General features: G+C 39.4%; 1 protein-coding gene and 1 long non-coding RNA gene across 7 annotated transcripts in view; one reads left to right on the forward strand and one right to left on the reverse strand.

Annotated features, from left to right (window-relative positions):
- ralyl (RALY RNA binding protein like) overlaps positions 1 to 22,080 on the reverse strand; it is a 76,998-nt gene that overhangs the window by 27,254 nt on the left and 27,664 nt on the right. For 4 of the 5 annotated variants that reach the window (XM_020598544.1, XM_020598537.1, XM_020598529.1 and 1 more), the window contains one exon: positions 19,194 to 19,467. In XM_020598544.1, coding sequence (XP_020454200.1) covers positions 19,194 to 19,449 — 256 coding nt within the window. In that variant the 5' untranslated portion in view covers positions 19,450 to 19,467. Of the gene's footprint in view, positions 1 to 1,774; positions 1,954 to 19,193; positions 19,468 to 22,080 lie in introns of those variants that run through there. The other variant, XM_020598563.1, reaches the window with a different exon arrangement.
- Positions 2,015 to 6,055, forward strand: LOC109959326 (uncharacterized). 2 transcript variants are annotated; one of them, XR_002274822.1, is made up of 4 exons: positions 2,015 to 2,160; positions 2,718 to 2,808; positions 4,513 to 4,622; positions 5,344 to 6,055. It is a non-coding gene; the product is annotated as an uncharacterized LOC109959326 (long non-coding RNA). The 2 variants fall into 2 exon arrangements; XR_002274823.1 differs by lacking the exon at positions 2,718 to 2,808.

Genomic DNA, 22,080 nt, shown 5'->3' on the forward strand with positions numbered 1-22,080 from the left:
CATTCTTCTTTTTACATGCATTCTGTAATCCCTTACTCATCCACGGTTTCCCACTGTAATTCCTTTTGTTTTTATACTGCTTACGAGGACAGTTCCTGTCGTATACTTTCTTAAATATATTTAAAAATTGCTCATATGCTTTATCTAAGTCTTCCTCTCTGTAAACTGATTCCCAGTTTTGCCCCATAAAATCCTCTTTTAGCCTCCTTACAGCATGTTCATTCGTCACCCTCCTATAGAAAAGATTTGTTTTTGGCCTTTTTTTTCTATACTGGCCATCATAAACCACAAATACTGGTAGATGATCACTAATATAATTTAGAAGTAATCCACTTGTCATTTTGCTGTCAATAACATTGGTAAATATATTATCTATTAGTGTTGGATGCTGGGTTGTTACTCTACTTGGTTTTGTAATTTTTGGGTATAAACTGCATCTATATATTGTGTTAATAAACTCCTCAGTTCCTGTGTGCTTGTTAGAATTTAACAAATCTATATTGAAGTCACCACATATGAACATTAATATATGACTTATTGTCAAGTAATTTTCTTCCATCCATATGACAAGATGTTGTAATTAGAAGAGTTGGTCAAACAAAAGTAATAGAACAGCAACAAGGCTTCTATGATTTAAATGAAGGTGTTAAAGTACCACACCATTTTAATAACATCAGGTCAAATAACTAAGCCTTATCACAGGAATATGGCCCGACTCTGATATTTCTCTCAGCTCTATAGTAGTTTTTTAATTAGAATTTTTTGCTTCACTCTTACTGCTCCCTTAGTGCTTTTCAGGCAGCTGTTTTCAAAAAGAAAAACCTTCTAGGAACCCACTGTACACCACCTGCTCAGCACCAAACAGCAGACAGACACAGTTAGAGATTAGCCAGTGAGCATATGGAGCACATCACAGCTAAAGACCAGGATGTGTCCCAGAGCAGTTGGAGGACACTAAAAAGTGTTCATATTGGACTCACAGTTGTACCATGAACTGAAACATTACTGAAAGTGAATGCCAGTGTTGTTCTGTATTTGCTGGATGTGTAAAGAAGCCACTATTTAACCTATAAGCCCGGCGCCTGTTTTGGGGGTGTTAGGTATTTTTAGTCAGATAGAAATTGGATAGATACTTTATGTATTAGAAATGTTTAGTGGAGATAGGATGTCTAGTTAGACTGTTAAATGCTTAGACATGCTTATGAGTTTCTACAGGGTACATCTGGTCAAGGATAACTAGAGAGAAGAGTTGATGACTGTCAGCAGACAGGGTGTTTAATATTATTATTATTATGTGTATAACTGTAGCCTTAGCCATAATATGTTCTTATGTTTAAGTCACGACATGTACTAGACACACATTCACACATTGATTTGCTTCATGTTTTGACTACTGCTATGACCAGCTGCAGAGCTGGCAACAGAGACGTCTCGGTTGACGTTTCTGTGTAGTATGGGGCTAGCCCAACCGAGGGGATATAATGTATAGGCCTGGTTTGGTTCAGGGTCTTTTCATCTTACATCTGCCTGCGTGCAGGATAGAGGTGCAAGATACTTGAGCGTGTAATGTTAGTTTTACCTGTGATCCTTTGAATAAATCAGCACTGTTTTGAAGTTATTTGGACTGCCTCGTCTCTCAGAGTTAGCAATGGTAACAAGAATCATATCTTACAGGGGATTTAAATCGACGGCGCCTCCCCGAAATAAATATTTGGTTACTCTTGGTGTCAAACGAAAGGGAACACTTGTGAGATTTGTCAGAAGGTGTAAATACCTTTAGATGTTTTGTTTTTGAAGAGTAAACAAAGATGGAACACGACACAGCCAGAGATGACGCTCTCCTTATTTGCAGGACAATAGCTTGGTCCCAGATTTCCGCATACAGACAAATGACCCCTCATTGGATTCCTCTCGACCTATAGAATGAGGCTATCGAGTTTGTGACCTTATTGACAGCATTGTGGACCAATGGCAGTCGATAAGACCGCACCATGGGGGGAGGGGGGTTTCTGGCCAGCACCAAGGTAAACCTGTTTCTCTCCAGCCAGAATCCTCCTAACTTAGAAATAATGGTCTTTTCCAAACCGACGCCATTTTGTGAGTCAGGAAATGCAGTGTTTGTGTCGGAAAAACTTATTTTTCTGCATAAAAACATCACAGGTAAGATGAGAAATTTCGCTGTACTTTTCGCGAATCGATGTCTGTTGTTGAAGTTTGTTGGCTTGTATCTCTGTAACGCTTTTACGTAGCGTTTTTACCGATGCATTTATGGAATCTGTGAAGTGTGGGCTTTATTTAGCGGTGTTTTGATGGATTATAGTCGTTAAAATATGAATTGTATGCCTGGCACAGTGCCCCCTAGGTGACCTGAAATGTTGCTTTATTGTGCTTTATTGCTTTTGCTGTGTTTATTGTGTGGAAAAATGAATGACGTTGTAGCCAAGGTTTCACTGAACATTTTGATGTATACATTGTTGGGGGTCGGTTATCACCATTCACGTAGCATTCCGTGATTTTCCGTTAAGCCCGAGCGGACCCTCATTAGGGTCCGATAGGGTCTATAGATGTCCTTGAAGAGCAACAAGTTAGCCATAGCTACAAAGGTTGTCTTGTTTCCCCTGACCCTAAAATCTGTTACTGCTGCAAATAAACCCTTAGTTTTTCTATATTTTATATTGTTTTAATATTTCACTGTTTTTGTCTGATGCATTATACAGTACACATCTCCCCAAAGGACCATTAACATGGATGTGCTGACTTCCTAAAGCAGAATACACCCTGGATCTCAGGGAACCTCACAGAGTCTAAGTACGTCTTTACCCTTTTTAAAGAATTGAACAGCTTCCCGGACAAAGTAAATTCATCAACCTAATCTAAAGTGCTCAGCATTCTCCAACAGTCTGCTGGCATTTGAAACACACTCCTTGTTAACAAATGACCCTCATTTGTAGCTGAAGTGGAGGGGCTGCCGTGGCTGCCCATGGGGAAGATTTCCTACATGATGGATATAAATCTGCTCAAGTCATCACATCTCATTGGCCTATGACTTAGAGCCTCTCTTAGCTCATTAGACAGGCACTGCTTTTGGCACTGAGTAATTGCAAATGTATCTGGTGAATCAACTCCTGCAACTGGCTTAGTAGTCTGTCACAGCCCAATGGTCTGTCTTCGCTAATGTTATGCTTAGGATGAATAACTCATTTGTTTGAACTGGGGCCAGTTTAGTGTGAAGCTCGAGGTGTTTCAAATATAAAACAAAACAGGAGGGATCAAAATAACTTCTTTAGGCTCCTTTTTTTTTTTTGCTTTTGCTATAGTGAACTCTGAAACTGCACCGCTGGTTCAAATGAAATCTTTGCATTGCCAGTGACAGTTCTGGAGAATGCTGCCAGCTCTGACCATCAGTGCCAAAAGAGGGACTAACTGTGAACAATATCTCAAAACCGGAGGAGAAAACAAACATCTTGTCACATGTTGCTAAAGAGAGATCACATCTCTCCCATATTAGCTTCTGTCTACTGGCCCCCTGTAAAATCCAGAATAGAATTTAAAATCCCTCTCCTAACATACAAAGCCCTTAATAACAAGGCTCCATCGTATCTTAAAGACCTCATAGAACCTTATCATCCCAACAAAGCACTTTGCTCTCAGAGTGCAGGTTTACTTGTGGTTCCTTGAGTCCACAGAAGTAGAATGGGAGGCAGAGCCTTTAGCTATCATGCTCCTCTCCTGTGGAACCAGCTACCAGTTTCAGTTCAGGAGGAAGACATCTTCTCTACCTTTAAGGGTTCTTCCTTTATAATAATACTAATAATAGTAAGGTCTAAACCTTACTTTGTAAAATGTCCTGAGATGACTGTTGTTGTGATTTGGTGCTATACAAATAAAATTGATATTAATTTAAAAACTGAATTAAATTTACATTTACATCCATGTGCAAAAACAGTGGGAAACGTCTCAGCAGGATGTCAGCATGCACACCCCTCTGGCCCAGGTGTAGAGTGCACCCAAAGCTTGGGAGGAAATGGCACCCTCTAGTGGAATGCTAGCAGCATAACAGCGGCAGTTTTCTCCAACTGAACATCTGAAAGCTGCATCATAGACATCAAATAATGAAAAGGGTGCAAGAAAGCAGCTCTAGTGAGAGTTTATGCATGAAAGTATTTTCATATTTGGCTGAATAAGCCCTACATAAATTGGATTTGGGTTTTTAACTAGTCAATGTCAGTTGGACAACTCTAGGAGTCTGTCACCTCATGTTTTGCTCTATTTTTTAGTTTAAGGAAACAGTGACGAGTCTGTGATAGGTGCTAAAGCATTTTAGGGTGGATCAGACCCACCACTATGTACACACAGGTCATGGCTCCAAAAATGTAAAACAGCAGTGAGAAAAATAAAGAAAAGATAAACACAAAACATCTATAAACACCACTGAACCAATATACTGTATAAAATGTTCCTTCCATAAAATTAAAGATATGGGGCACTCCTCTACCACCTGTCTCCCTGTAGCCTGTTGTGATGTCAGTGGGCATGCCAGCAGATCACCTGCCAGTGGTAAAGCGCTGCCAGAAGTTCTAGCATTTCGACAATGACGGATGACACTCCCGTATCGCTTGCAGGTATGTTTGAAACCGTCAGTCTGCAGGTTGAATGGCAGGTGCTGCACTCTCTGCACGCACAGCAGCAGTAACTCTATTAATTATTTAAGTGTTTTGATGTGCTAAAGTGATCTTAACATAACCTTGTGCCTAAATGCTTTTCTGCACAGTAAACAAGTCAGCTGTTACACACAGTAAAATCAGTGGGAACAAACAGCTGCATAACACCAACACTGACATCCTAGAGTGGCTTTGATTTTTCTGGTTTTGTAAAAACAGGAAAACAGAATGACACATTTGAAAAAAGCCTTAAATTGAAGAAAGACTTAATCCCATGTGGATGTTTAATCCCTGACAGTGCCTTTGAACTCTACAAATACACAATAAAGAGAATAGACCATTTAAAATCTTTCTTTTACCAAATGTAGAGACTGCTTTCTAAAGTTTGGACAGAAATAAACTCTTCTTGCTGATCCACTAGTGCCCTCTTTAATCTATTCATACATTAGATGATTAAAAATTTCCAGCCTACATCCTCTCAAGTAAGACCTCATTTGGTTCTTATTCAGATCCAGATCTGTATTAGCTTGCCTTCTTACCTCCCTCCTCTGTCCTTCTTACTCACTCAGTTTTTTCTGTCTTCTGCTCTCCCTCTCCATCTGCCAGGGTCAGCAGAATGCAAAGAATCACATTAAGAAGTATTCAAATGTTTGAACTAGTTGCAATTGTTATTCATATACAGCTACCGGATATAATTCATCTCAGATGACATCACCACCACAGCCGTTCACCCAGTTGGCAGAGATAATACAAACCACACATAGGGTGGCAGGAGTTAGAGAAACCATCTCCTGGGTGTAAGCGATACACAGCGATCGAGCCATTGCCCACAGAATGATTTTAACCAAGGGGGATTAAAAGAGAGGAACCAAGGCCAAGTGAGTTCACTTCATTTCTTATTCTACCAACTGCACTGAGATTAACAAGGCTGTGATTTCTTCTGCCATGAGTTATAAAGGGGAACTCATAAAGAACAGAGTGATTAATGCACCAGAGATGATAAATGGCAGATTGTCAGCTTTGCTTTTAAGCAAAGACCTTTACAAAGTACGCTTCAAAGTACACGTTCTGGTAGATTAACAATGGACATGGAGGTGTTCTACGTCAGAAAAATGAATGATGGCGCTGTAGTTAAAGCACGCAACAACAGTGTTGCACGGCCAGAGAGCTCACTGCAAAACAAGAGTCAAATCTGGACAAAGAAGCATCATAAAACACAAACATCCACAGACTTACTCCCACAAAACACTTGACTTTTAACTTGGATCTTTACACATGGATGGATCAGCGAACGGTCCTACCCAATCAGGGGTCCCCTAGACCAGAGAACTGTGAAAAGACTGGTAATCCTTCTATTGGAAACTCAATCAAATGACCACAAAACAAATAAAAAAGACAAACAATGAAGAACAATAAATGGAAAACAACAAAGCACAGATACAAAAACACTAAAAAAGAGACAAAAAAACAACCCCAAAATATGCAAAAAAGCAAAACATGACAAATGGCGAGAACAGATGCAAAACAAATCCAAAGCGAAACAAAACAACCACAAAAAGCCTCAAAGTGTAGAAGAATGTATCATATGTACCAGTACTACATCCTAATGCATACTGGTGGTGTCAGCCAGTAATAACCGCTGTGTACCACAGTGTGGTGCTCTGTGACAACAAAGTGAACAACATTTTCAGACACATACACATGATCCCATGATCCTCAGTTACTCTACATACGAGGAGACGAAACTGACGCTGTCTTGACCCATCGTTTCAAACCAAATTAACTCTTGATGAATTTCCCCTTTTGTTATAACAAGCGCTCATCTTGGCAGAGACTCAAATTTCATTTGACAGGAGAGGTCCCACAACTCTCAGTAATGAAGGCAACCCATCTTCCCCTGTTAGATGAGGTGCATAAATACAGACACAGCTCATTAATAATTCTGTCACACAGGTAGACTACGGAGAAAATGGTGACACACTTTACAACTCAAGCACTCTGAGTCCCGAAACCTATCAGCGGCAAAGGCCCACTGATGGGTACGCACGAAAGCCTGAAAACTAAAACCTTGGTATTGATTCTACAAAATGTAAATCTACACTAGTAATCCTGTTTTTAGTGCATTTTTTACCCATCTATCATTCAGTTCTAGTCATCTTGTGTGTGAGTTCCACTTAGTGATGATAACTATTCCTCCTTTTATATAGTCATTAGTTTTGCCACACGTTTACCACTTCAGTCTTCTCCATCAAGGCTAAAGGTTAATGGGGATGTGTGAGCAAGCAACAAGAAGCTGTCAAGGTTAGCAATGCACTTCAAAACAACTGCTACCTATTAATGACAGCCCCTCCCTGAATTTATGCAGCTTTCATTTGCATTTTCCTTGTAGACACAGAGCTGACAGCTGTGTGTTTTCCCTCCCCTCGCTCAACAGCTGCAATGGACGTTTGGTCATCCTGTTGGCTTAGAGTATCTCAGACTTGAACTACTAAACTCTTAATCTAAAATGCATTTGGATAACCGAGCGAGCAGGGAGTTCAGTGTCTTAATTAAATCTACACTGAATATGCAAAAATATTCAGGAAACTTTTTATAAAGAGGTCGATCCAGGTAGAAGCCAACATCCCTTACTGATTTCTCTAATTAAATCTCTAGCAGTCACAAGGAGGTGACAGATAAAGAAGAAGCTGAGCTTGAGTAAAAGAGTTTAAATCTTAGAGATAAGTGAGAATGTTCAAAAAACGGCTGCCAAAATATTAGGACAATGTGGCTGATGTTTTGTGGCTGCTCATTCACTTCCCAAAACAGCACAGGCTGAGGTCTAAAAAGGCCAAGTGGTCAGTTTTGTTATGCACCACTGCTCTAAACAGTGCTCCAAGTACCTTGGGATGGTTATGGTCTGACTGTAAATTGTATCTGGATGGTGTCAGAGAGGTTACTCCTGGCTGCAGCTAATGCAAAGTGTTGACTGCAATAAACTTGAGGTTGTTAACCGCCCTCATGTTCAGCGTGACCTTTAGCAGACAGTGCACCCCAAGTGCTGGGTCCTGCACTCTAACCGTGAGTCAGTATTCCACACTAACAACTGGATGCAATGCTTCACAAACCCACAGCTTTGCAGCATAATTGGCGAGAAGGCCTTGTGAGTAAGAGGATGAAAGCATGAGAGAGTGAGAGAGATGGAGGGAGAATAATTACAAAGTCAAAAAAAGGAAATGTGAGGGGAAAAGTAAACAGCTAGAAATGACTTGGGGCAAGGTTATGGGCTCTTTTTAATGTGATTTTGTTTATACTGTCCATCTTCATGCTGGGGGTAAACTCCCCAGTGAGCCTTATTTTGTGCACTAAGCAGGGGGAGCAAGAGGGGCCACGCTGCAGAGCCCTGAGTGTGGGTCCACATAAACCCTGCGGGGTCGCAGTAATTATCACTGCATGTCTAATCACAAGTCAGGAAGCATTACTCACACAATACGTCACCATTTATTGTCTGGATTTCTCTTTCGTTGTTCAGTCTGAGGTGCACATTGACAATTACGACGTGAATTAAGAGGCAGACATGACTGTCTGGATCAATTATTACGAAGTGTTAAAGGGCAGATTTTCCATTCTGGAGGTTTGTGCGAGGTCTGTTATGAGGGTTTGTTTGTTTAGCTGATGTAAAGGTCAAACTGCAGTGGTCTCTGTGCACTTGTCACAACACGTTATTCTTACTGAAGTATTATCTCTCAGCCTGAAGAAGTAAAGACAATGCTCTTCAGTTAATGGGCTTATTCCAAATGTGTTGTCTAAACATAACAGGCAATGCACCAACATGCATATCTAGCATATGGTTTTACTTCTGTATTATAAAAAGATCTGCACAGTACGAAACAGAACTCTTTGATTATGCATGGGGAGCAATTATCTTTTCTTCAGTGGTCCAAAGACAGTCACACTTTCTGTCACTGTCTCTCCCTCTTTCGTTCTTTCTCTGTAGATAGCTGTAAAAATAATGAGTGCATCTTAGCCAGGATGCTTGTTTGGCTTCAAGCTAATCCTGTATCTCACTGTCCCCACTGTTCATCTCACAGTGGGCCTGTCATTTTATTTACTAACTGCTATCAGCTACAATAAAAGACAGAAGCTTCAGAGAATGTCAGAGAGCTAAAGGAAAGAAATGGGACTTGAGAGGTGGCTGGTTGGTCAGCTGGAAGACATGAAGACAGGAATGAAAATGGGTTCTGCTACTGACTCATGTCAGCACCAATGTTATACTTCAGTTCGTGTCACAACCTGAGGCAGGGAAAGTTTCTTTTGAAAGGAGTTAATCACTTCACCTCCTTAAAAAGTCATTAGTTGCACTGCAATATTTCTTCAAGATTTATGTGTTCATAAATGTGATTTGGTGACAGAGGCTTTAGTTTCTTACTGTGTTTCCCTTGACCTGATTTTATGTGCATTTTCTCTTTGCACATAAAAAGAAAAACCTCACTGGAAAGTTTTTATGCTTGGCTCTAAATTTCCCTTGGGTTTTTCAGCATTTGAGGTTTGACTACAGCTCTTGTGTTACATGATCTTAAAGGCAGCACACTGAAGGATCAGATGTGAATTAATGTAGCTAACTCATAATATCTGCATAACAGTAATAGATGGAAACAGATTCATTCCCATTTTCTTTTATTGCTTATTGTTGACTGTTTGGTGAAACTTTGCTCTACATTTGAATGGAACCATGACCTGTGTTTGGGGTTTATAAGAATGTGCAGTTCTCTTTTTATCTAATGTGATTTAAACCCAAAATGTAGGTTTTAAAAACTAAGCTTCCCTCTTGGAATCAAGTTGACAAAACACAAAAATGACGTTAATTTTTTTCTACTAAATGGTCACAAACAAAGGAATACACAGAAATGTAGGGTGTGCTATCCTACACGGTGACGTTACTGTACTTACATTTAAGGTCAGTTAGACTTAGGTATTAAACATGTTTTAGTCTGTCTCTAAACACCTGAGGGAATGTGCCATTTTCTGTATCAGACTCCTGAAAGCAACGAAGTGTAGGAGTGAGAAGTGTAGGAGCTGTGGCTCTCCAGGACCTAGAACAGAACATTGGGAGTTAATGTACATCTTTGTTTTCCTCAACAAAATTGTGTTATGATTATATGACTTGTGTCTGATGCAAGACTGTAGTTCTGCTTTCAAGAAACAGTACCAGTGCTGCTTGTATCAAGCAGGCTTTGATTATGTTCCTAATTAGCAGCCTTTTATCTGTATGAGATTATATAAGATTTTCTGCTCTTGCTGCTATTGTAAAAGAACAACAGAGTAACACTATTCAAACTGAAATAAACAAATCAAATTAGAATAAATGCATTGTTTTGAGTTGTTTTTTTTATACAGACACATAAATATATATATATATATATTTTATATACTGTAATTCACTGTAATTCATACTGGTCTGCTGCTCTGTGGCAGAGGTGAAGGAAAATTAAACTCTGAATGTGTGATTTAATTACAGTACTTTCTTCATTATGAAAATGTACATCATATATGGTCATAACTACTGAGTGGCATAACTGAAATAATGAACACCTGCTCAGAAAACATGCACCAACACTAAAAAAGACGTTTTCCTGACTTCTCCATATGAACATATGCACCCACCCACATGCACACACATATGCCTACGCACGCAGCTTTCTGGAGCCCACTGAGTCTGACTCTGATTCACAGCTCAGTGTTTCTCTGTCTTCTGAACCCAGGTTTCTAATCAGAGAATTAGCTTCAGTTTTCTCTGCCAAAATCCGCACAGTAAGCCATCCCACTTTGTCTACATTGTGGCTTATGCCCCACTAAAGCATTTGTCAGGATGTATGAGAGAGAGCAAAAAAGGATAAAGAAAGGAACAGACAGAGGAAATGTGCTTCCCTGATTTCCTGGGTGGCTTTATTAAAGCACAGTGGCAATCTTTAAATTTCTTCAGTATTGTTTCTGCAAATAAAATACATTCTTATATTCTGAATACATTACAGCTCAAAGGAATCCTCGTTCTGTCGATGTACAATATGACTGCAAGCCCGCGTGCTACTCTGTACCTGGTGTTATGGATACTTTTGTTGAGCACTGGGTCAGGCTAACTGTACATTCAATGTCTGGCCCAGTCTTTCAGAGTGTGATTAATGAGGGAGGAGACGGACAACCAGGGTGCATTCTAATCACCCCCAAGGACATGGAGCAATATGGACAGGAAGAAAGAGAGGAGCTAAGACGGGAAACACAAAGTTAAAGAGGGAAATAGAGAATATCCTGATTAATACAAGATGTGCTAAGTGTCTTCACTCGGTTATTTAGATGAAACACAAACCTGAATTTTCTAATGTTTCCCATCTGCAACCACACACACATATATTATGACACAGTGACTGCTAGCAGCCTCAAAAGCAAACCTGGGGACATGAAAGACACAGAGGGGGCCCATCTAGTTGAATACTGCAATACCCATAAGGCCTCTCACTCATGACTGTTCATGCCTCTGAACCTGACTCTCAAAATAAAGTTACTGAGCTGTGCAGTTATTGTAGACATAGCTGGAATTACCTATGCAAATTTCAAAGTGAATGCAAGGCTGTGAATACTAATGATACAGAGAATTACAGCAGCCAGCTGGAGAAGATGCAGGAAGATTGGTTTGGATAGACATTAAAGACAATCTTCCCCCTTGGGTTTTGGTTTAGAATGCTAAGGCTGTGATTTTCAATGCATTCTTTGAGGAACTGTTACAATTTACATGTTGCAATTTGCTTTACAGCTTTAACTTTTCCATGTAAGGTACACATTTCCTTCTTTTTCCTGTGACAGTGAACTGAGCTAAATACTAACATCTGTGTGCTAATATGCTCAGTCACAATGCTAACATGTTAATGTTTAGCAGGTGTAATGGTGACTCACCATCTTGTTTCAGTGTGTTAGCATGCTAACATTGTCTAATTAGCACTAAACACAACACAGCTACGTACAAGGGGCCCTTTAGGAAATAAATCAACAACTGTACATGTACACACCAGTGAAATACAGTATACACACATGAACTGTATCTTACAGTTAAATGTGAAACATGCACATACTCACATGCATACATATGAAATACTCACACATATGTACTATAAGTATGTAACACATCCTGTACTCACACATATTGCATACCTATGAAACATTCTTACAGTTCTAAGTTAAGTTAAAGGTTGGTTTGTAAATGTCTGAGTTTTGACTCAGCCTAACCTTTGTAGGTAAAGTTCTAAATGAGCCGTTACTGGACTCGTCTCACAATAAAATCAAAACCCGCCCTTTTGGATTGATGAGAAAAAAAATTACAATTACATGATTCTCAATTTTAATATGAGAAAGGCCCAAATTGCAAACCTTTAAGAGAAAGGAAAGCTTTTATGCCATCAAAGTCCACCCACCTGGGGCGTGCAACAAATATTCAAAAATAACATAGTGAGTCAACTGTAGTTACCCACAACAAACATATGTAATATTAGACATCAAAACTGATGCAGAACATATTCTCCCTCTAAGTGTGTTTGTGATCTTTTTAAAGCACATCCCCTTCTGCGCTTCTCCTTCTTCCTGGTATAGTTTAGTTTCTGTGTCCTGTGCTGCTTACTATGCATCATACTGGCCCAAAATGACGATTGATTGCAGTGCCACTGCCTTTGTAATCTGCTTAGGGTGGATTTTGCATCTAAATCACTTTATTATTTATGTCTCTAACTCTTGCTGATGCTATTTGGATGCAGTATGATTGGTGATCCATCACACATTATCCTTCACTGTGGTCATTAATATTGTAATGGGACGGACCTTCATGATGAAACTTCCAGGTAGAAGGGAATGCAGATGTCTTCTGGGTCAGGCTACTTGAAGCAGGAGTCAACAGAAAGGAGATTATCAGGTGTGCTTGCTACCAGACGAACTCTCCAGAGATGTTGTTAGTTTGCCCTCTCGTTGCTATTAACCTCTCGCTGCCATTCTTTTTCTCCCTTCTCTGCTCCTAGGTTGCACAGGAGCTTATATGTTCTTACATGGCCTCTCACAGAAAAATATGGGCTGTTATTCTTTCATTGCCCTTTTCCATCAAGGCTTCAATCACCACCTGCCTATCACATGCATCTACTGCCTCCAGGCAGACACACAGTGGCACATGGTATCAGACAATTGTTAAAACAATCACCTCTGCAGATGAGTAAAAACTATAAATAAAAAAAAATCATATTACCACATAAAAGGCAGGCATGATATGCATCTCAATTATTTGGTGTAAATACATGAAAGTGGTCTTGTGCAATCATAACTCTTCATAAAACCTGAGATTGATTTTAACTAGCTGAAATATAGAAATGCCATATACACTGTCAGTTTACTGTATAGATTTGGAGACCCCGCATCTACATCTGTAGCTTAGGAGCATGCTGGGACAGCTGAGGGCAAAAAATCTGCACTGTAACTTTATGATAGTGCATTGAGTTCACTAAACAGTGAAGCCAGGGAGATACAGCGGATAGAGCTCAGTGGGTGACGGGGGAAAACACTCAAGCATTTGAAGTTCACTGGTGCCACCAATCATCAAGTCAGTGTGTAACCAGGAATTTTCCCCGTCGGCCTTTAGCCAGAGGGAAGGGAAGGCACAACAACATAAGTGACATACAAAGATAATGTACACCCCTATGTAGCTGTCCTAGATTGGCTGTACCACTTACTGTATGCATGTGATTGTAAATAATGGTGTTGTGATTGTAATGAAATTGAAACTAGAGATGGATGGTAAAAAATCAAGGAGAAAGACTGGTGCTGTGTGCCAATTACAGTTACACACTTATTTTAAGCAGGATTTGAGCATGTAGTGCAGTTTCCACACAACATTTGTTATACTACACACAACTACAAGCTCAAACATGCACACTAAATGTACTGATGACACAGCCAAAAAAGGCTGTTAGAATAAGAAATTCAAGTTTGAAAACTGCTAGTAGACTAAGATTATATAGTAATGCAATATTTACAGGAAAGCAAAACAAACATTTGCTGGCATTATAATGGCAGGAGTGCTTGTTTCATTGATGTCTGTATGTCTGACATCATTTGTCGTAAAGTGTGTTAATTTTCTGTGACTCCCAAGATGTGTACTATGCAGATTTGCCTAATTTGTAGCACACCACAGAGAGAGTCAGGAAAGTAACAAATTTTTTTAAAGTCTGTATGCCCTAAATTTCCATGATTTTTGCTTGGTGTTTGGAACTTTACGTAAATGGATTTCAATGTTTCTCCACCATGCAGAGACATAAAATGGAGAAAAAAATGTTTAAAAAAAATTGAATAGGTACATTCAATGATTCACAGTCCTATTGAATTCAATTTATTTATCAATTTATTGTTTGATTGATTATTGTAAATTATTATCATTTATGTTGTTAAGCAAAATCAGAGTGTTTAGACAAAAATGTTGATTGTCTTTACATTTCTAAATTTACATTAGCAGATGTGTTCCACAATCAAACTGATGTCTGATTTGTATATTTTACTGTATTGGTTAAGACATAGTCTGGCTTTCAGTGAATGTTTTTTCTTCTTGGTTTTTGTGTTAATGACACATAATCTATATAGGAAACTGAAGAGCTATTCATATGTAGAAATTATTATTATTATTATTATTACTATACAGTACTATACTAGATATGTAATTTCCAGTATAATTTATGAGTTTGTAGAATAGTCACTGCTAAAACAACATAGTATACATAATTGAATACATAAAGCGGGAAATGACATAGGTTCTACAAGTTCGTGGGAAACAGCACAAGGTCTAAAGGTTCAGCACCATGGACTGAGACACAGGGGCAGCATACCAGGAACCGGCATAAGTTCTAAAGGTTCAGCACCATGGACAGAGACACAGGTGCAGCATACCAGGAAACAGCATCAGCACCATGGACAGAGACACAGGGGCAGCATACCAGGAACCGGCATAAGTTCTAAAGGTTCAGCACCATGGACAGAGACACAGGGGCAGCACACAGGAAACAGCATAAGTTCTAAAGGTTCAGCACCATGGACAGAGACAGAGGTGCAGCATACCAGGAAACAGCATCAGCACCATGGACAGAGACACAGGGGCAGCATACCAGGAACCGGCATAAGTTCTAAAGGTTCAGCACCATGGACAGAGACACAGGGGCAGCACACAGGAAACAGCATAAGTTCTAAAGGTTCAGCACCATGGACAGAGACAGAGGTGCAGCATACCAGGAAACAGCATCAGCACCATGGACAGAGACACAGGGGCAGCATACCAGGAAACGGCACAAGTTCTAAAGGTTCAGCACCATGGACAGAGACACAGGGGCAGCACACGGGAAACAGCATAAGTTCTAAAGGTTCAGCACCATGGACAGAGACACAGGGGCAGCACACAGGAAACAGCATAAGTTCTAAAGGTTCAGCACCATGGACAGAGACACAGGGGCAGCATACCAAGAAACAGCATCAGCACCATAGACAGAGACACAGGGGCAGCAGACAGGAAACAGCATAAGTTCTAAAGGTTCAGCACCATGGACAGAGACACAGGGGCAGCATACCAGGAAACAGCATCAGTACCATGGACTGAGACACAGGGGCAGCACACAGGAAACAGCATAAGTTCTAAAGGTTCAGCACCATGGACTGAGACACAGAGGCAGCATACCAGGAAACGGCATAAGTTCTAAAGGTTCAGCACCATGGACAGAGACACAGGGGCAGCATACCAGGAACCGGCATAAGTTCTAAAGGTTCAGCACCATAGACAGAGACACAGGGGCAGAACACACGAAGTTAAAGCACAGATGTCACAGGCTACCTAAAACCAACTTTGGTGTAAACACACCCAGTGACCCACAGTGCAATTAACACTATTCATTGCAATTAACAGCTATTCAAAGCTAATCATTCCCACTAAACAAAAAAACAAAAAAATTTCCTTGTAGTGACACATAGACTCCCTTTTAAGTTTCAAAATTTTATATTGGCAGAATCATTATATCTTTTAATTTAAGTAGTTTTGGCCTGATAAAATGTACAAGGATAACTGCTTGTAAACAAACTATCAAAACACTATACTATACGGATTTGTAGCCATAGCATAGGACACATCTTGCCATCCTTACAGCTGGAAAACATTAAAACTATTTTAGAGTCTAATCAGACATGAATAACTTGGAAAATAATAAGAGTAGTTAATATTTAGACAAACTCTTTGCTTTAATTCTTAGTTTGTACAGTTGTATATTTGCAGGACCTTTCCAAATATTTTCACTGAGGTCTGCAAATATAAATTATTTCTGTTGCCAAAACTGTTTTCTTTGCAGGTTTCTTTATGTTATAGTTTTTATTAGGGCAATATTTAAAGGTTTTGGCACCATGAAGATACAGATAACAGGGGACAAGTTTATCATGTCTGTGTCACAAGATTCAATATTAAATAACTGCTCATGTGAAGAGCTTTTAAAAAAAAATCTTCACACTCATAACTCTGGATTGCATACTGAATTTATACCATTCAGAATAGCACTGCACGTACCACTATTATTGTAATGATTGCTGTGCTCAGAGTCCTAGATGTGTTCTCATAAATGTCTATTCATATTTGATAAGGTAATGGGGCATTCATTTTTCACTCAGTGGTGATGAGTGGAAGGTGCTGCCAGCTGTGTTATTATAGAATTTTTGCATTTGTTCATCAGCTGTTTTTCAACCATACACACACAGAATGACAGTCTCATTTTCTGTGGTGGCAGGAGGCTATGACCTCTGACACTTGTGCATCATTGACTGCACAGATTAGTCATCACCAGTGCATCTGAGCAGTAGAAGTGGAACTGTGCAGTCATGGTTTGATGTGGATATTATACTGACCTCTTTTACACTGACCACTGCTTGCAGAAAAATGTATTTTTCAAATGTACCTCTGCCTCCATAACAGCATGTTCTGCTTCTTTCTTTGTGACTGTTGAATGATCTCAATAAACAGAGCTAAATGATGCTTGAAACACTAACATATCTAAATGCCATTCCTCCAGGAATGCAGCAATGTTAGCTTATTGTGAAATCTCTAAAACTGAAGTTCAATCAACTTGCTGGTAATAACATTTTCAAACATAAGACAGATCCTTTGGTGAGGTCACTCCTCCAAACTACAGTACAAATTATTATGTGGCTGAATCATTTCTCCACCATGTTAATATTAAAAGCATCAGCTTTGGAGGATGAGATTGAGAATAGTCAATTAAGGATGTATCTCACCGTCAAACTCCTGCCACATGACTTGCCATCTGAGTGATAACAATGAGGACAGGTTTGAATTCTACTCTGGAATTATCAGAATACATTTTATCATGTTTAACATTCTCCAGCAGTCAAGAGAGTCAAATAATTTGTCACAAATAAATCACTAATACTATTATAGATATAGCAGAGTGCTCAGTGATGGGTTTTGCTCCGACTGTTGATGGACTCCCTTTTAATAACGGATGTTTTTGTGCTTTCTTAATGATTTCCTCATTGATAATGCCAAACATCAAACTAATAAAAACCTTAAAGCATAAAAACCCATTAGACATTATTAATCTTAAGGACAAGAAAGATCATCAGTACTTGCTGGTGATATTTTATGTCTTGAAGGAAAAATTGTAAGATGAAGATGCAAACAAACCTTCAATTTTTACTCTAACAATTTTTTATTAAAATCTGATGACAAAATTTGTTTTTAGAGGGAATATTGTAGCTGTGAAGTGTGTCACCACCTGCACAAAGAGACAAGCAGCATCTAACAATGGGAAAGCAAATGAAGGAACCATCTACTGTAGATCATTCAGTACTTAGGTGGATGTTTACTGTACAATAAGTTGGCAAATCAGACTATTGGTTTGATGTTTAGGTTGATAAATGCAGCCTAGAAAACCAGGCAGAATTTTTAATGCAGAGGAGACAGAGCTCTGCATCTTCTTTCTTTAAAGAGCCCATGGCATGCTTTTCCTTGTTTTCTGACTTTCTACTATGTTACAAGGGTGAATTATCATCTTAGACGTAACCTAAAACTCAAAAAATGAGGCTTCCTTGTTTTCGTATTTTTATGCAAAAGCAACTCAGTTTGTACACATCTTGCAAACTCTCGCTAGCAAGAATTTTTTTCTAACAAAATTAAGTATTACATGATAGTTTAAAGATCTTCTTGAATGGCCATAATCTCCAGGCAGTTGCACATTAATGTGAGCTTGATTAACGATCCATTATGTGGGACTGTATGTGGTCGTGTGGGTGGAGATGCAGCGACCACCGGTTGGATTTACTGACCTTGGAGCTACTTGAAAGGGAGTGATGTTTCCACTACTCAGTGGGACTTAATGGTAAGTTAAAAAAAAAACATGTTGCATGTCTGTTAATGTCTTGTTTCTGTAACCTTAGAGAGAATTGTTATAAGGCTGGAGAAGTTACTGTGTCTGCATTATGCCAGTTAAAATATGGGGTTTCTCAACCACCTGCTTTGTTTAGAGTGCTACACATCTCTTTTCATTGGTACATATATCATTGTTTACCTATCTGAGGAGGAGAACATGCCAGAGAGAATTTGAGGTGTTGTTGTTGAAAACAGCTTATTTGTCAGTGTTTTTGTTTATGTGTTGTCCTGGCTTCCTGACCAGTCTTGTGTCAACAAGTGTTCCCCTGTCGAGATGTTTTAAAATAGTAGCATCCAGGAATATGCTCTGGTATGTCTTTACAATTCATCCCTAGGCTTCACAAAGATTTAACAAGATAAGATCGAGACAATCCCCTTCACAGACAAAACTACACTGAAACTTAACTGGTGGCTTTGTTTGCTTCTGGGGGTAAAGTCAGACATGAATTACCTGCATAAACATGATTTTCCTCATCGCTTTTCTAAATTTTCTACAAAACTACCATGTGAATCACATCTTCCACGTTCACAAATACTTTGTCTCCAAGCCATGAGCAAAACAAATATGATTTAAAAAATAATAATAATAATCAACATCCACGAAAACAACTCATTACACAGTAGAAAGTCAATGCTTTCACAGCAGACTGTAGCTGCATTACATATTCTGCTCTGCTACAATATAAGTTGAAGTCACAAGAACTTTGACATGCTTTTACAAGTTGCTGTCTGGTAAATGTTAAAATCATAGTAGTGAATCAATTAATTGATTCAGAGGGGATTTTCTTCAAAACAACATGACAACAAACAGACACTTCGGCATTTAGGAGTCAAGGGACGTTCCAAACTAAAAGTCTTAGAAATGCCTGAGGAAGTTTGTGTTCCCAAGAGAAACAAGAAAAAAAAAAAAACAGACCTCAGCAAAACACTGTCTTTCAAAAAGAAAGTTTCTGTGAAGTGTGTACTGTATCTCACTGGCTCTTCCTAATGGCATCTCGTATTGCAAGCAGCTCAGATGTTTTTTGTTAAAGAGAGAAACAGAGAACATAAATAAGACTCACCAAGAGGCTGCCCAGCGATAATACGGGCATTTTCCCCCGCCACAGCTGCTCGGGCATTTCTCTCATTCATGTACTGTACGAAGGCGTAACCCTTGTGCACGGAGCAACCGACGATCTTGCCGTACTTGGCAAAAATGACTTCTATGTCAGTCTTCTTGACGATGGCTGTGTTCAGGTTACCAATAAAGACTCTGGAGTTGAGGGAACGTGGATCATTCTTGTTGGTCACGTTGCTGGTCTGGGTTTTACCAGTCATTCTCCTCCAGTTGCCCTCCTGGGAGAGAGAAAGAGTGGGGGTGGGGGGACAGGGCTTTAGTGGTGTTGGCCAGCCCAACTCCAACTAATTCCGCTCCATCAAAATTTAATCATTAAATGAGATATCATTTAATACAGTTTTCTTTATAGTTTTATCTCTGTGTACAAATTAGTTATTTTTCAGAACAATACTGACATTTTCCACTACACTACATTTAGTTTCTTCTGTGCAACATTACATTTTTTTTATTCTTTTACTACAAAGCAACTCTTTAACACATTTCAGCAAATGATTAAGTACAACTGTTTGAGCAACAATTATCAGTTGTGTATGTCATTCTGATCAAAACAGATCAACTGCCTTTTTTGATAAAAGATTGTCTTGTCTTATGGACAAGGTCACTGGCCAGTCAGCAGCTTAGCTAAGCCACAGTTTGCATGGCTGAAATGCTACTGTACCACTGGATGGCTGACTGGGGGGTGTAAGAGGGAGCAACAATATGTGAATGCCACAGCAGTTTTCTCTGCTTTGTGACAGACTGAATACTGTGCTGTAGCTGTCAGTGGGAAAGCTTTGCTATCTCATTAGCCATGTTGTTGCTTTCCTAATGCTTTGTGTGCCATTTCACTGATCACACAATGTGTAGGCGGTAATTCATGTTACAGACTTATTCAGACTTTTCTGTGCTGTCAACTTATCAGTGTACATTAGCCTCAGCTTTTGTAGGCCTCCCCTGCAATTATTGCTAAGTGACCTTTTCATAACCTGAATGTTAGTTTTCATGAAAGATGATTGGCTGCTGGATCGGGAAAATTACACCTACCCAAAGAAAGGATGCACTACCGAACAGTTATTACTGTACAAGATAGACAGACAGATAGATAGATAGATAGGTAGATAGATAGATAGACAGATAGAAAGATAGATAGATAGATACATGTTTGTCATTGCGTTCCCCACTAATTTTCTTTTTAATGAAGGCTCATGATTTTATATGCCAAAATGGATTACACTTTGTGCACTACATGTGGTGAAGAAAACACTGAATATTTAATTTTTGCCTCCTCTGAGCCTCTGTCCCTGACACACGGTGATAACAACGGCTCAGCTTTGAGACGAAGGACCTAAATAATGGATCCAATCCTCAGTAAAAAGGATTAGTAACCAAGGTAACCCTGATGTTGTTGGAATATCGTATGCACACACACACACACACACACACACACACACACACACACACACACACACACAGTGTCACTAGCAGTCTTTCTTTCTCTTTTATCCAACTTACTATAATTTTCCAAAGTAGATACTGTGCGGTCTCTTTATCTTCACAATTACATTATGTAATTTTATTGTGAAGTGCTATCGTTTAATGGGTTTGTTCAGCTAATTATAACATGAGATTTTGTCAAAAATACAGCACAGGCATGTAATTTACTGTATAAACTGAGTGATGGTTGTAAGGTCACTTGTTCTTGACCTACAGTAGATGGATGAAATTCCCCAGTCATCCAGAAGTAGGAGAGCAGCCATGTGATTTACAGAGGAGAGATTCACTGTCAGGCATCCATTACACCCGAGACTGTGAGACATTCAACTGCTCATTCATGGATAAACACATATTATTTCACTTGGCAGCACTTGTTTTTAGCATTATATGAACTAAAGTTTAAGACTGTTCGCGTTCCCATGACGAATCAGTACGGGTGGTTGAAGATTCACGCCTCCTATGGGCTCAGTGTTTGCAGTGCTGCATCAGTGTGGGTTATTTCTGTATGCGTGTGTGTAGGAACAAACTGCTGCTCACCATCTCTCAAGTGGCCTTGACATCTAGCAGAACCAGACAATGAAAATTAATTTAGCGTAGGCACACACATGCATGTGCTAACTCAGATGAGCTCCACAGTGACCACCTAATGGTAGTTAAAACCCACAATCTGACACCCATTATGTTCATGGTCAGGTCACAGGAAACATGACACATCAGTGGAGAAATGTTAAATTGCCTCTCTTGTCAGATAAATCAGGAGTGGGTATGGAGGTCATGAAGCCCTTTTACTGCTCCTAACTGTTATATTTCATGCCTCTGTTGTTTTCTTTATAGCAGGACACTAATTTATTCCATCTGTTTCCCTGCTGACCTTGCCTTGTAGTTTATTTGCAACCTCCATTAAGCTTCATCCTGCATCATAAGGAAAAACATGGGGAAACAACACAGGAAGTGAAAGGCACCTTATGTGCATCTGGCAAAATAACTGAGGCCTCGACATGTATGAAAAGCTCAAATACTGTAATTGATGAGCTGGTTTCCAGAATCTGCACTTTAAAAGTGATTACAGCTTCTACAGTACCACCTTTTTGTCAGTAAAGAGCAGACAGATAAGTCTTCATTTTCACTTTCATGCCAGCATGCCCATTTGTCAAAACCTTTTTGGAAAGAAACACTCTGCTATTCTGGCATTACAGAAAATCCTGGCATGCTGTGCCAGGTGTGAAAAAAAGCACCCCAGTCTCATGGCATTAATAATGCCATAGGGATAACTTTAGCCAAAAAGGTGCCAAGGTTACAAGGTTGACAGGACTGCAGTGTTAGTGTCTGAGTGAAAAAGGGAAGGAATCGGTTCAGAA

Source organism: Monopterus albus, unplaced genomic scaffold, assembly GCF_001952655.1.
Source record: "Monopterus albus unplaced genomic scaffold, M_albus_1.0 scaffold3.1, whole genome shotgun sequence".
NCBI lineage: Eukaryota > Metazoa > Chordata > Actinopteri > Synbranchiformes > Synbranchidae > Monopterus > Monopterus albus.